General features: G+C 46.0%; 1 protein-coding gene across 4 annotated transcripts in view; it reads right to left on the bottom strand.

Moving 5' to 3' along the window:
* Nucleotides 1–120: 120 nt before the first annotated feature.
* The window catches only part of LOC109894285 (tau-tubulin kinase 2), a 39,094-nt gene continuing 26,851 nt past the window's right edge, over nt 121–12,363 (bottom strand). For 3 of the 4 annotated variants that reach the window (XM_031828626.1, XM_020487674.2, XM_031828628.1), the window contains 5 exons: nt 12,014–12,240; nt 9,948–10,539; nt 7,736–8,089; nt 5,763–6,790; nt 121–5,508 (listed from right to left, as the gene is read on the bottom strand). In XM_031828626.1, coding sequence (XP_031684486.1) covers nt 5,010–5,508; nt 5,763–6,790; nt 7,736–8,089; nt 9,948–10,539; nt 12,014–12,240 — 2,700 coding nt within the window. In that variant the 3' untranslated portion in view covers nt 121–5,009. The remainder of the gene's footprint in view (nt 5,509–5,762; nt 6,791–7,735; nt 8,090–9,947; nt 10,540–12,013; nt 12,241–12,363) is intronic. The other variant, XM_020487675.2, reaches the window with a different exon arrangement.

Raw genomic sequence — 12,363 nt, 5'->3', positions numbered from 1 at the left:
CTCAAACCGGAACCGGTTCCAATATTACGTGAAAATACTAGGCAAATGTGACATTGGCATTACAATAGTGCACTGTTGCAGACCACTTCTCAAATAAAATAAATAGGCAAACAGTTTAGGTGTTTTCTGCATGCTGAATGAGTATTTTATTTATAACCAGTTTATAAAAATAAAATACAAAATAATTGTAAACGAAAAAAGAAAAAAAACACTGTACAAGGCATTGATATGGTACAAATGATAAAATAAGCATACATAATTACAGTTATGTACAATGTCGATCCTCCTCTTGTTACATTCTTTCCTTGTGACTGTACATACATTTCAAAACCGTTACATTGCAACACAGGACTAAAACGTGAAGCATTTCAAGAAATATCTAAAACTGAAGTCACACAGGCAATGGGTCTCAACGATGAGCATCACTACCCAATACATCAATAAATCAATTTGTTGTTGTTGTTTTTACATTTGGCCTTTTGGCCCAAAAACACAGTATCTGTGGCAATGAATGAGTACAATCATTGGACCACAGATACAGGTAGGCTATGACACGTGACACCTTCACAATCACACCACCATACAGTCAGTGGCAAATCATAATCTCAGTCCAAAAAGTAACATTATAAACTGGGTGCTTTGAGCCCTGAATGCAGATTGGCTGACAGCCATGGTATATCAGACTGTATACCATGTGCATGACAAAACATTTATTTTTACTGCTCTAATTACGTTGGTAACCGGTTTATAATAACAATAAGGCAACAGGGGGGGTTGTGGTATATGGCCAATATACCACTACTAAGGGCTGTATCCAGGCACTGCGCATTGCGTAGTGCTTACAAAGAACAGACCTTAGCCGTGGTATATTGTCCATATACCACCCCCCCCCCCAGGCCTTACTGCTTAAATATACCACTTTTTTGTGCAATAATAACAATAAAATGCAAATATTATGAATGGATTGATATTTTCCCAAAATCAGCAGCACTTTATTCCTTCAGCACTTTCCTTTTATTAAAGCCTTTAGTGAAGCAATAAGTTACGGTTAATCAAGATGACCTTTTAAATAAATACATTAAACTTTTTACAGGTATATAATAAACATTTTGAGCAACTACAGCTGAAGTCAGTTAGCTTATGGAAGTTCCGAATATAACCTAGAATTGAAAAGATCACTAACTGCTTGGTGTGGTACAACTGTATATGTACTGTACATTCGTACCACAATCTCTGGATGTAAAAACAGAGCTTTATCATACACCTTCAAACTCATTTCTGATTCCAGAATCCAGACACAGCTCAGTGGTCAAATGGCTATTGGCTACTGCCGGTGACTTCAAACATTCTGTCCAGTCAATGGACAACTTGATTGGATCAAATTGGCCAATAAGAGCAGAGGTGCCCACAGAAAGAAAAGCTATATATCTGAAAGGCAAACACCAATACTCTGCCTCTAATCTGCTGGATAAATCCTTTCCACCGATCTGTAAAGGCAGGCAAGACGGGACGGACAACACACCTATCAAGGATGGAAAGGGACTCGGGAGAACCCTATACAGTCTATGGAAGAACCTGACAGTAGCTTGGTGGCTAAGCAGTGGAGTGATCCTCAGCACAGAGTAGACAAACAGACAGACACAGTTCAGTCATCCCTTGCTTACACAGCCAAGGAAAGAGAAGAGACATGATTAAGGCGACCGACTGACTGAACACTGTGTGTCTAGCCTTGGGATAAGTCATATCATAGCTGCTCTGTGAAACGGTACCCACTAGATGGGCAGGCTGCAGAAAAACAAAATGAGCTTTTTGGTCTTAATTGAAGGTTAGGCATAAGGTCAGCACTGAGGTTAGGGTTAAGGTTAGGTTTAAAACCAGATTTTAAAAAGAGAACTTGTAGAAATAGGCTAGGGCTTATGACTTTGCAACTTGGCCAGAAAGTGACGACGCTGTGGGACAGAGGGGTTTTTCAAGGTTGCCCACGTTGCATAGATCATCAGATCATTAAGTAATTGATGGGGTTCCCGCTATGTTAAACACTACGGCCACATTTGTAGAGATCTACGTTGAATCAGATCTGTATCAGCCTGTCTGCAATGTAAGCAACCTGGAACGCCACCAGGCTGTATGCAGCCAAGTACCAAGACAATCTCTCACAATTGACCAAGTAAAACAACTCACTTGACATCCAGTACTGTATATAATGACAGAGCAATGGAGTCCATCTCCATTAGAGCAATGGTATAGTAGTGCAATGGTATAGTAGATTACTCCCACTGCACATTGGTTGTATAAGGTTTGGGTGGGAACCAGATTTTCATAGCATCTTACCGTTTTTGATGCACAAAACAATTTAGGCAACAGGGATCTTGATCCAGGAGGGAGTTGAATGTCTCTGTTATAACCAAGAAGCTTGATCTTAACATTTTGCCACTTAGCTAGCAAGTTAGAAAACTAAATGCATAGCTGGAGCCCTGAGCTGGATATCATTTATTTGACACATTTTAGATTTCTTATAGCGATACTTAACTTACATTTATAAGCAGTGGCGTTGCCCCCCCCCCCCCCCCAAAAAAAAAAAATACGTTTGTTGTTTTTTAAACGGTATTAAAAATTATACCTTCGGTATTTCGCCAGGATCCTTTTTCAGGAGTATTACCGAATCAGTCAGTGCAGTAGTCCTAGGATTATGAGCGTTTTGAGAGCTAGAAAAGCAGATCAATGCTGTGGACCAGGTGGGACGATAAGAGTGAAGAGTGATCGAGATTGTGAGGAGAAATGGAAAACGAAACAAATTAAATATTCCAACCAAAATACATACGGTACTATCCAACAAGAAGAAGAATTCCCTTTGACATTCACAATGCATTATGGGAACGGGTATGCTGCTTACTTTACTGATTGGTTGATTGTTTGGTTTTTCTCTTTTCTTGGTAGGCAGCGCATGCAAGGAGTAATAGTGCTGGAAGCAGTGGTTAGTTATATTACAGTATCTTACAAGCAGAGGTGGTGGGGAGAGGTAGCCCGTGTTTCAGTCGGTTTCTGCTATCATTCCACTCCTTGCTACTCCTTTTCATTCCAATGTTGGGCAATAACACGCAGTACAAGGAGTGGAATGTCAGAACAAAACCGGTTCTGAATTTCAGGCTAGAGGGGAGGGGGGGGGGGGGGGGGGGGGGGGATTTAGTAGGTAGAAGAAAGGTCAGGTGAGGGAGGTTTTAAATGATAGTGTTCATTGAAAATGTGGTTGGTTCTCAAACAATACATGAACTCTGAGGTAATAGTGCACACAACATACAGTATGTCATTACAAAAGAAACAAAACATTCTCTTGCACACGTTTTTTTTTTTATCCTTTGGGAAGTTTGAAACACTGATTTGGTATACGATACATGATATTTATATGGTATAAATAGCATGACATTATTTGACAAATATTGGACCTGTCATAACATTTAGACAAACAGGACATCGAAGTTTTCTTTAATATCTTAAATAAAAATGTTCTTTCTTAAAATAATGTCTGAATAAATAAAATAAAACCATTCACTTTACTTCATTTTCCTTGTGGTGAATAATATGTTATACTCACATGAAGAGGACTGTCTTTGAAGCTGGCACAATTTTTGCAGGGGGTCATTTTGTAAAAATGAGAATCATAGCCTACTTTGTAGTGAAACCAGGAGCTGCCCAAAGTGCCAAGGCAAGGCACACATTAAGACAAGTGTTTATTATACAGTAATAATCATTATAACTTAGTGTTGCCTTGTATTCACTACTACTGTTATAAAGTTATCAGCAGGCTGTGTCCCAATTCTCCCCAAGTGTGCAGTTCCCTCCCATCCATGCATTTAAAATCGCTGGATTGGTGTAAGCATGGGCAAGGCTAGGGAGGGTTGCCATCATATTTCTTACACCATTACTTTTACGTCCAAGGCAGAAGGGTAAAGAATTAGGACGCAAAGTCAGACTCCTTTCTCAAGAGGAGCATATAAAAGGGAATCAAGGCCCAGTTACTAGTATTCAATCACACACTTACTTTGACATTTAGGTTCCCCCAATCAATCAATCAATCAACACAGTAGGCACAAGTAGGTGTGTGAGCTCACACACACACTATACGATTGTATTAAAGGAAGGATCGCTCAAAATGATCACTTCTTTCACTGATCGATCGATTGCTTTAGATGCCTTTGAAATAAAGGACCCTCGCTATACAGTACATCTGAAGTCAAAGACGGAGAGAGAGAGAGAGAGAGTGTAACTGGTGTGACAGGAGCGTCAAAACAGAAATAAATAGGATCTGTAGATAGTGTACATTTCTCTCGAGGGCTTCATGGCCATACATGTAGGCCTGCTATGCACTGCGCTCCCTAGGCCAGTACAGAGGAAACACAATAGAACAAGCCAATATAATAATGGTTAGTGATTAATACACAAGTGCTCATCCACTGAATTTCCACCACGAATGAAGTGTGTTCACTTTCACTGAGGAGATGAGGGAAGTAAGTACCCCTACATTTTACACACAGCATGACGCATCTGGATACTTTTTGCATGAAGTATGACCGCTTAAAGTGGGCTTATAAATGAGTGATTAAACGATGACAAAATGGAAGGAATAAGAGGAGAAAGAGTGAAGGATTTACAAGTGAAAGAGATAGAGGACAGCGGGGTGTGGGGATAAACTGAACGGGGAGGAGAGGGGGGAGGGCATTAAGTTCAGTATTCTCTGACAGAGGCCTCAGATCCTCATCATGATCGTCTGGTCTGTATGAACATCCCACCCTCTGCTGTGGCAACAACACTGACCCCCAGGGCCTACTCGCAAAGCGTCTCAGGATAGGAGTGCTGATCTAGGATAAGTTTAGTGATTTATTATTATTTACGTACTTCATGAATAAGATTACAATGACAGAGGGGACCTGCTCCTACCCTGAGACGCTTTAATAAATAGGCCCAGAGCTTCCTGTGGGCCAGGCTTGGACCAGAGCTGGAGCAGTGGGCCACTATCTGCTGCTCAGCTTGCTGGAGCACTTCCTCTCTCTCTCCTCGCGGCTGCAGACTTTCCCCCTGGGGGCGTGCTGGTGGAAGGGGCCGGTGCGGGCCTGGCGACCGCAGCAAGTCTCCTGGTGGTGAGGGTAGGAGCGCCGGGGAGGAGGGGGGGACCCGGAGAAGCTAGGAGGGGATCGGGACCGACCGAAACAAACCCCTCCTCCTCTCTCTCCCCCACGGTGTTCGTGGCGGGAGGGGGAGGAGGAGACAGAGCGCTGTAGAGAGGAGGAGCTGCGTGGAGATGCGCTGGAGCTCCGGTGGTGATGGTGGTGGGGGGAGCTGGTCAGGCTACACATGCCCATCCGGGAGCCTCCGTGCTGAGCTGAGGAGCGGCCGTGGTGGGGGGAGCCACGGACAGAACCACCACCATGACCATGGTGCATGAGCTGGGCCAGGCAGGTCAGGAGGTCTGAGTCGCTGGTACTGCCCGCTCGAATTCGGTAACGCCTCAGCCTTGGGTGGAGGATGGAATATGGAGAATGGGTTTGTAACTTTAGATATACATTGTAAATTGAGATCATTAAGGCAAAATGAGAGTAATTCAGCTGAATGATAGTAGCCTCGTCCCAGATCTGTTTGTGTCCAAACAGTAGCATGACAATTACCATATAGGAGTTGGCAAGGCAGCACAAACAGATCTGGGACCAGGCTACTATGACAGATGGCATAGACAGGTAATAAAAACAAATAATGAAGAGTTATATTACCTGCCCTCCACTGCAGGGCGACTGGGTGGCTTGCCCGGGGGTGGGCGTGGTAGGTACTGTGCAGCTCGCTCCTGCTCTGTGGCCGGGTTAGGAAGGTTAACAGGGCGAGGGATCCTGCTCTTACGGGACAGGGGGCTGGAGGAGGAGGACAGGGAGGGGGCATCGTCCCCCTGGCGGTCGGAGCGTGACCCCAGGAATGACTCATCGGCCGTCTCAGAGCGGTCCGAGGCGGAGGACAGCTGTTCCCCGCGGGGGAGTGAGGCCATCATGGAGCCGCGGTGAGAGAGAGAGGGAGAGGCTGTGGGAGAGGGGGCTGGGTGGTGGCCTCCTCCCTGGTGGTGGTGGGCTTTCTTCTGAAGCAGCTTCTCCATGGCAGAGCCAGGAGTGGGGAGGAGGTCCAGCAGACTAGAGGGTTCCAGGACAGGGATACGGCTCAGCCTGCGGGAGGGGTCCCTACGGGGGGCGGAGGGCAGGGAGGAGGGGGTTAGTGCTGGGGCTGGGTCACTGGTCTCCACCCCATCTCCCCTGTCTGGCCGGGGCTGGTCACTCTCATGGTCCTTCAGCTCTGGGAAGGCTCCACTGCTGCCATCCCCCTGGCCGTAAGCTGGGGGAGAGAGATGGCCGTTGACTAGCCCTAATACTGGGCTGTGGGGGGAGCGGGGGGAGCGTGGAGAATGAGAACGGGGAGAATTAGGAGAAACGGGAGAGCGAGGGGAGTGAGGAGAAGACATTCGGCTTGGCACAGGACTGTGGGCTTTGGTATGGGTCTGGGTGTTGGTGTCTCCTCCGTTGACCAGGGTATCTGCCAGGAGGTCATCCAGAGTGGTGGGACTGGCAGGCTGGCTGCCAGGCTGGGTAAAGGTATGGTTAGGGGTGGGCAGGCGCTCCTGGCCCTGGGAGGTGTGGATATCAGCGGTAGCAGTATTATCCTGCGGCTGCTTGGCCTCAGCTGCGGCTTCACCTCGTCTCTCCAGCAGGAGGCAATGTGGAGCACTGTCTGAGCCTGACTGGGACCGCTGAGCTGTCAACTACAGAGAGCGATGGGGAGAGGGAGAAAGATGGACGGAGAGAGAGAGAGAGAGAGTATTAGTCAAATGGCAACATTGTAAGAGATCATGTGAAAAGATTGAATTAAGATCAAGGAAATGTCAGTTAAGTTGTTAGTCAGTATCAAACCAGCAACAAGACAGACCTGGGTCAAATAGTACAGATAATGTATTTTATTTAACTTGGAGTTTTGGGACTATTCCATTGTACCTGGAAAGCTAAACTAAGTACCCCTCAAGTATTTGACACATGTATTTGACCCAGATCTGCAATAAGAACAAAAACATTTACACAACCATGCATGGGACTACAAATGAGAGAAAGAGTCAGGTTGAGTTTTTAGAAAAGAGAGAGCGAACAGGAGAAGAGGAAAGGACAAAAGACAGAGACAATCACCAAAACAAAAGTTACTGCCACGTAACCTGTTGTCATGGCTCCACATTCTAAACACACATACTCCAATCAGAAAGCTCCCTGAGCAAGGTTGGGCTCAATTCAGTCAATTCAGGAAGTAAACTGACATTCAAATTCCAATGTTCAACATCGCTTTTCAATCAAGAAAAGTGGAAGTGCAATTTCCGTTTACATTCTGAATTGAAAAGGAATTGAAATAGAATTGAGCGAATTCCTTCCCTTGACACGAGGACACATTGATCTGAGCGTGCTCAGTCTGCATCACACTGATCTGCTGTTCCCTGGAGAGAGCAGCCTGCCTGATGACAACACAACAACACAACAGCCAAACAAACGCACTAGCAGCAAAAGGAAACAAAAAAGAAGCAAACGGAACAACCAAACAAAACTTGTAAAAAAGGACAGGAAGAAACTAATAGCTGAGGGAGGAAGGTAGGCGGTGTGTTATGGTTAAGATAGAGACGACTGATTGGTTAGTGGCCTCAGGGCGGAGTGGGCGGCGTGATCATCACCTGCTGAAGTTGGGCACGTGTGATGCGTATAACGGAAGGGAACCTGCTGTTGGCGGCACCCGCCGGGATCGCGGGCAGTTTCCTGCGCCCGGTGGGCGATTGGTTACGGGCGGAACCGGGGTGAGGTGGTGGAGGTAGGGAGGCGTGGCAGGAGGAACAGGAGGTGGGACGGAGGAGGTGCTGTTGGTGGTTGGCTGAATAGCTGTGCCTCATTCCAGGAGGGTCCCTTTGGTGCAGGGGGTCCGACAGGGTGGTGAGGAGGGTCTGGGTGTGCGGGCTGGGGGAACGCAGGAGCAGAGGACTGGACGTCCTGGCCAAAACCTCCTCAGGCAGGGACGGAGGAGAGGTGGGGAGCTAAGAGTACGGGAGGAGGTGGGAGAGGGAAGGAGGGAGGGACAGAGGAAGGAAGGGAGAGGGGGATGGGAGAGGAGAGGAGGAGGAGAGGAAGTGTGGAGTGAGAGGTGATGAGAGGGAGGGTGAAAAGAGAGGGAAGGTGGTGAAAGAGGAGAGATGGTTTGAACAGGTAGAGTACGGGGAGAGAAATAGGAAGAGTTGAAGGTGTGGAGAGAGGGTAGTGTGGGGGAAATGGGCAGATTGGGGTGGGGGTGAGAAAGGAGGAGTATAGCATATATTTAAAACTTTGAGGGAGTGGACGGCGAGGTGGGAGGAATCCTGAGATCTAAAACGTCTCCTTAGAGGAATCGCATGAGTCAGTGTACAATCTATTTCTTCATATAGCACCGTTTGTGAAAGGGTCAACCAGGACAAGAATTCAAGAGTAGAAAAATCAACATAGCAAATGAAAGTTGTAAATAAAGAGCAAATAATGATATCAAATGCAAATCAAAGTGCCCTTTCAAGCAACAGCCACTCTCAAACAAAACCATTGTCTGAGGAGTATCTGTAGTTTTACCAAGCTCACACAAGAAAAGAAACAAGCTCACATGACATTAGTGATCACAATCACATTTCACTTCAATCCACAGCAAGATGCTACTGTTGACCCAGATGAATGAAGCATCCTACCGTGTCTAGTTCTGTGTAAGGTGTATTACACTTTCAGTAAACATTGCATGATATGTCTTTACCTGTGTGAGGTATTTAATAGTGGCATGTATTACAGTTAAGCATGTAATATAATAGTGAAGTGTGTTACAGTGAGGTATGTAATATAATAGTGAAGTGTGTTACAGTGAGGTATGTAATAGTGATGTGTGTTACAGTGAGGGACGTAATATAATATTGCAGTATGTTACAGTGAGGTATGTAATATAATATAACAGTGAAGTGTATTACAGTGAGGTATGTAATATAATATAATAGTGAAGTATGTTACAGTGAGGTATGTAATATAATATAACAGTGAAGTGTGTTACAGTGAGGTATGTAATATAATAATGAAGTGTGTTACAGTGAGGTATGTAATAGAAAGGTGAAGTGTGTTACAGTGAAGTATGTAATAGAAAGGTGAAGTGTGTTACAGTGAAGTATGTAATATAATAGTGAAGTGTATTACTGTGAGGTATGTAAAATAGTGAAATGTGTTAAAGTGAGACATGTTATATAATTGTGAAGTGTGTTAAAGTGAGGCATGTTATATAATTGTGAAGTGTGTTACAGTGAGGCATGTTATATAATTGTGAAGTGTGTTACAGTGAGGTATGTAATAGTGAAGTGTGTTACAGTGAGGTATGTAATAGTGAAGTGTGTTACAGTGAGGTATGTAATAGTGAAGTGTGTTACAGTGAGGTATGTAATAGTGAAGTGTGTTACAGTGAGGTATGTAATAGTGAAGTGTGTTACAGTGAGGTATGTAATAGTGAAGTGTGTTACAGTGAGGTATGTAATAGTGAAGTGTGTTACAGTGAGGTATGTAATATAATAGCGGAGTGTGTTACAGTGAGGTATGTAATATAATTGTGAAGTGTGTTACAGTAAGGTATGTAATATAATAGTGAAGTGTGTTACAGTAAGGTATGTAATATAAGTGAAGTGTGTTACAGTAAGGTATGTAATATAATAGTGAAGTGTGTTACAGTAAGGTATGTAATATAATAGTGAAGTGTGTTACAGTAAGGTATGTAATATAATAGTGAAGTGTGTTACAGTGAGGTGTGTAATATAATAGTGGAGTGTGTTACAGTGAGGTATGTAATATAATAGTGGAGTGTGTTACAGTGAACTGTGTAATACTAGTCCATGAGGTCCTTACCTGTGTGAGTACTCCCTCAGCCAGGCCCTCAGCAGGGCTAGTCGGGGTGATGGGGGGCAGGCTTCCCGGGTGTCCCACACTCAGCTCCAGCCTGTCCACTCTAGGGGGTCCTGTCCTGGACCTTGGTGTCCCCTGGAGGTTCCCATTCCTGTCCCCATGGACCTGACCAGGACTTGGGCTCCCCCTTGACCCCTGCCCTACCTCCAGGTCCTCTTCTTCCTCCTCAGAGGGGCTGGTCGTAGCCTTTGCCCCAGTTCCTGTCCCTGGGGACTCGCTGGGCCTCTCCACCATCACCCACTCCCTGGAGTCCACCTCACCCCTGCCGGAGCTCAGGTTGAGGGCCACGAAGCCTCCGCTGCTGGGTGCCCCCTCGCCTTGCTCCAGGGAGCCAGGGGAGTGAGGGGAGACAGGTTTGGGCGAGCTACCGTTGGTGCCACCACCAGATATGAACTCCTCGTCGTAGTGCCAGACTCGGTCAGAACCACCAGCTCGACCTAGAGCTGTGGCACCAACAGCAGGTACAGACACACCCTGGCCCACCTCAGACCCCTTCTCCTGCTGCTGCTGCCCACAACTCTGCTGCTTCACTGAGCTGGAGAGAGAGAAAGACAGACAGATATAAAGACATTAACATGTTAGTCATTTGGCAGGTGTTCTTATGCAGAGCGACTTACAGTCAGGGCATTCAGAGAAGACAGGACAGGAGTAGGGCTGTTGTGGTGACCATATTACCTCCACACCTGCAGTCATGACCGCAGTCAAATTCCACGTGACCGTTTGAGTCACGGTAATCTCCTATGCGCTTTGACATGAATGGCACTGATGCATTGGAAGTACCCAACTCTGTAACGATCATCAGGTCACTAATGGTCTGGTACTCAGGTCTCTGTTGTTCCTCTAACCACTCTGACATCAATGCAAATACAATTGAAAATCACAAACACTTATCATCTAGGGCCTCCCGAGTGGTGCAGTGGTCTAAGGCACTGCATCGCAGTGCTAGCTGTGCCACTAGAGATTCTGGGTTTGAGTCCAGGTTCTGGGGCGGCGCAGAATTGGTCCAGTGTCGTCCGGATTAGGGGAGGGTTTGGCCGGCAGGGATGTCCTTGTCCCATCGCGACACATTGGTGTGGCTGGTTTCCGGGTTAAGTGGGCATTGTGTCAAGAAGCAGTGCGGCTCGGTTGGGTTGTGTTTCAGAGGACGCAGAGCTCTTGACCTTCACCTCTCCCACGTCCGTACGGGAGTTACAGCAATGAGACAAGACTGTAACTACCAATTGGATACAGTGAAATGGACGCTTACTAAAGTGGTGATTCATTCTCAGCCTTTAAGAAGTTGCATGTAGAACACCCATTGCATTTTAGAGTTTATACTCAATCCCCCCAAACAAGCCTGAATTAAAATAACAATTGTGCTGTTATACAATAGCCTAATATACAAAATTCAACAAAACTCTAGTAATCACCTTTGAGCGTGGACTGTGTTATTATGCATACTGGATGGCCTGGTTACCTTATGCTACGCTCCAAATGTTCTATCCATGAGTCTGGGAGAGAACGTATAGGCCAAGTCGATGATGTTGGTTCACGGATTGCGCAGGGTGGCTTAGTAGTTTGTCTATAGTGAATTTGTTCATTCCTTTCCCAAGCGCGTAAAGAGAGAGGGGCTGTCAACAGCTTAATAAAATATATTTAGTTGGGAAAACATGTCTGTCGATGTTCCCAAACAGATTTCACTTAGTTTCCCAAAATGAATCACTAGGTAGCTGCAGGAGGTGGGTTAGAGAGCCCATGGCATACAGAGTTTAGGTAGAATATCACATGTCACACAGTGAGAGGCTGCTCCTCAAACGGATTGACGCGTGAAGTGAAATAAGTGTTCTTATAAGCCCAGAGATTTCTACATGCATTCCTGTGTGAAAGCAGAGTACTGATGGTTGCTACTAGAAAGAGGAGTATCCCAGCTTTCTAGTGCTAATATATTTATTTCTCAGCTAAGTCCCATTCCTGGTTGTAAGTAATAGTGTAGAAGCATAGAGATACAGGGGGTTAGTAAGGGTACTGACCATGCCTCCAGGAAGCGTTCAGGGCTGGGCTTGGCCTCTAGTGTCAACCTCCTGTCCAGCTCAAAGCTGTGGATGTTACGAAGCTTCCTGAGCAGAGGACCACCACCGTCCTGCCCGGAGGCCCCCACCATCTCCGAGTGTACCCGGACAGGAGAGCCCAGACTGGGGTTGGCGTGTGGGCTCTGGAGACCCCCCTGGTTGTTGCTGTGCTCCTCCTCTGTGGCTGCCTGGTGGGGATGGAACCAGGGGATGGAGTGGTAAAGGATATGGGTGTGTGTATACATGTGTGCTGGTGTGTATGTGTGTGTGGGTGTGTTCACGTGTGTGTGTTCACATGTGTGTGTGTTTAC

The sequence above is a fragment of the Oncorhynchus kisutch genome, linkage group LG7, assembly GCF_002021735.2.
Source record: "Oncorhynchus kisutch isolate 150728-3 linkage group LG7, Okis_V2, whole genome shotgun sequence".
In the NCBI taxonomy this organism is placed as follows: Eukaryota; Metazoa; Chordata; class Actinopteri; order Salmoniformes; family Salmonidae; genus Oncorhynchus; species Oncorhynchus kisutch.
The sequence above is the reverse complement of the archived record's forward strand: the minus strand, read 5'-3'. Positions and strand labels throughout refer to the sequence as shown.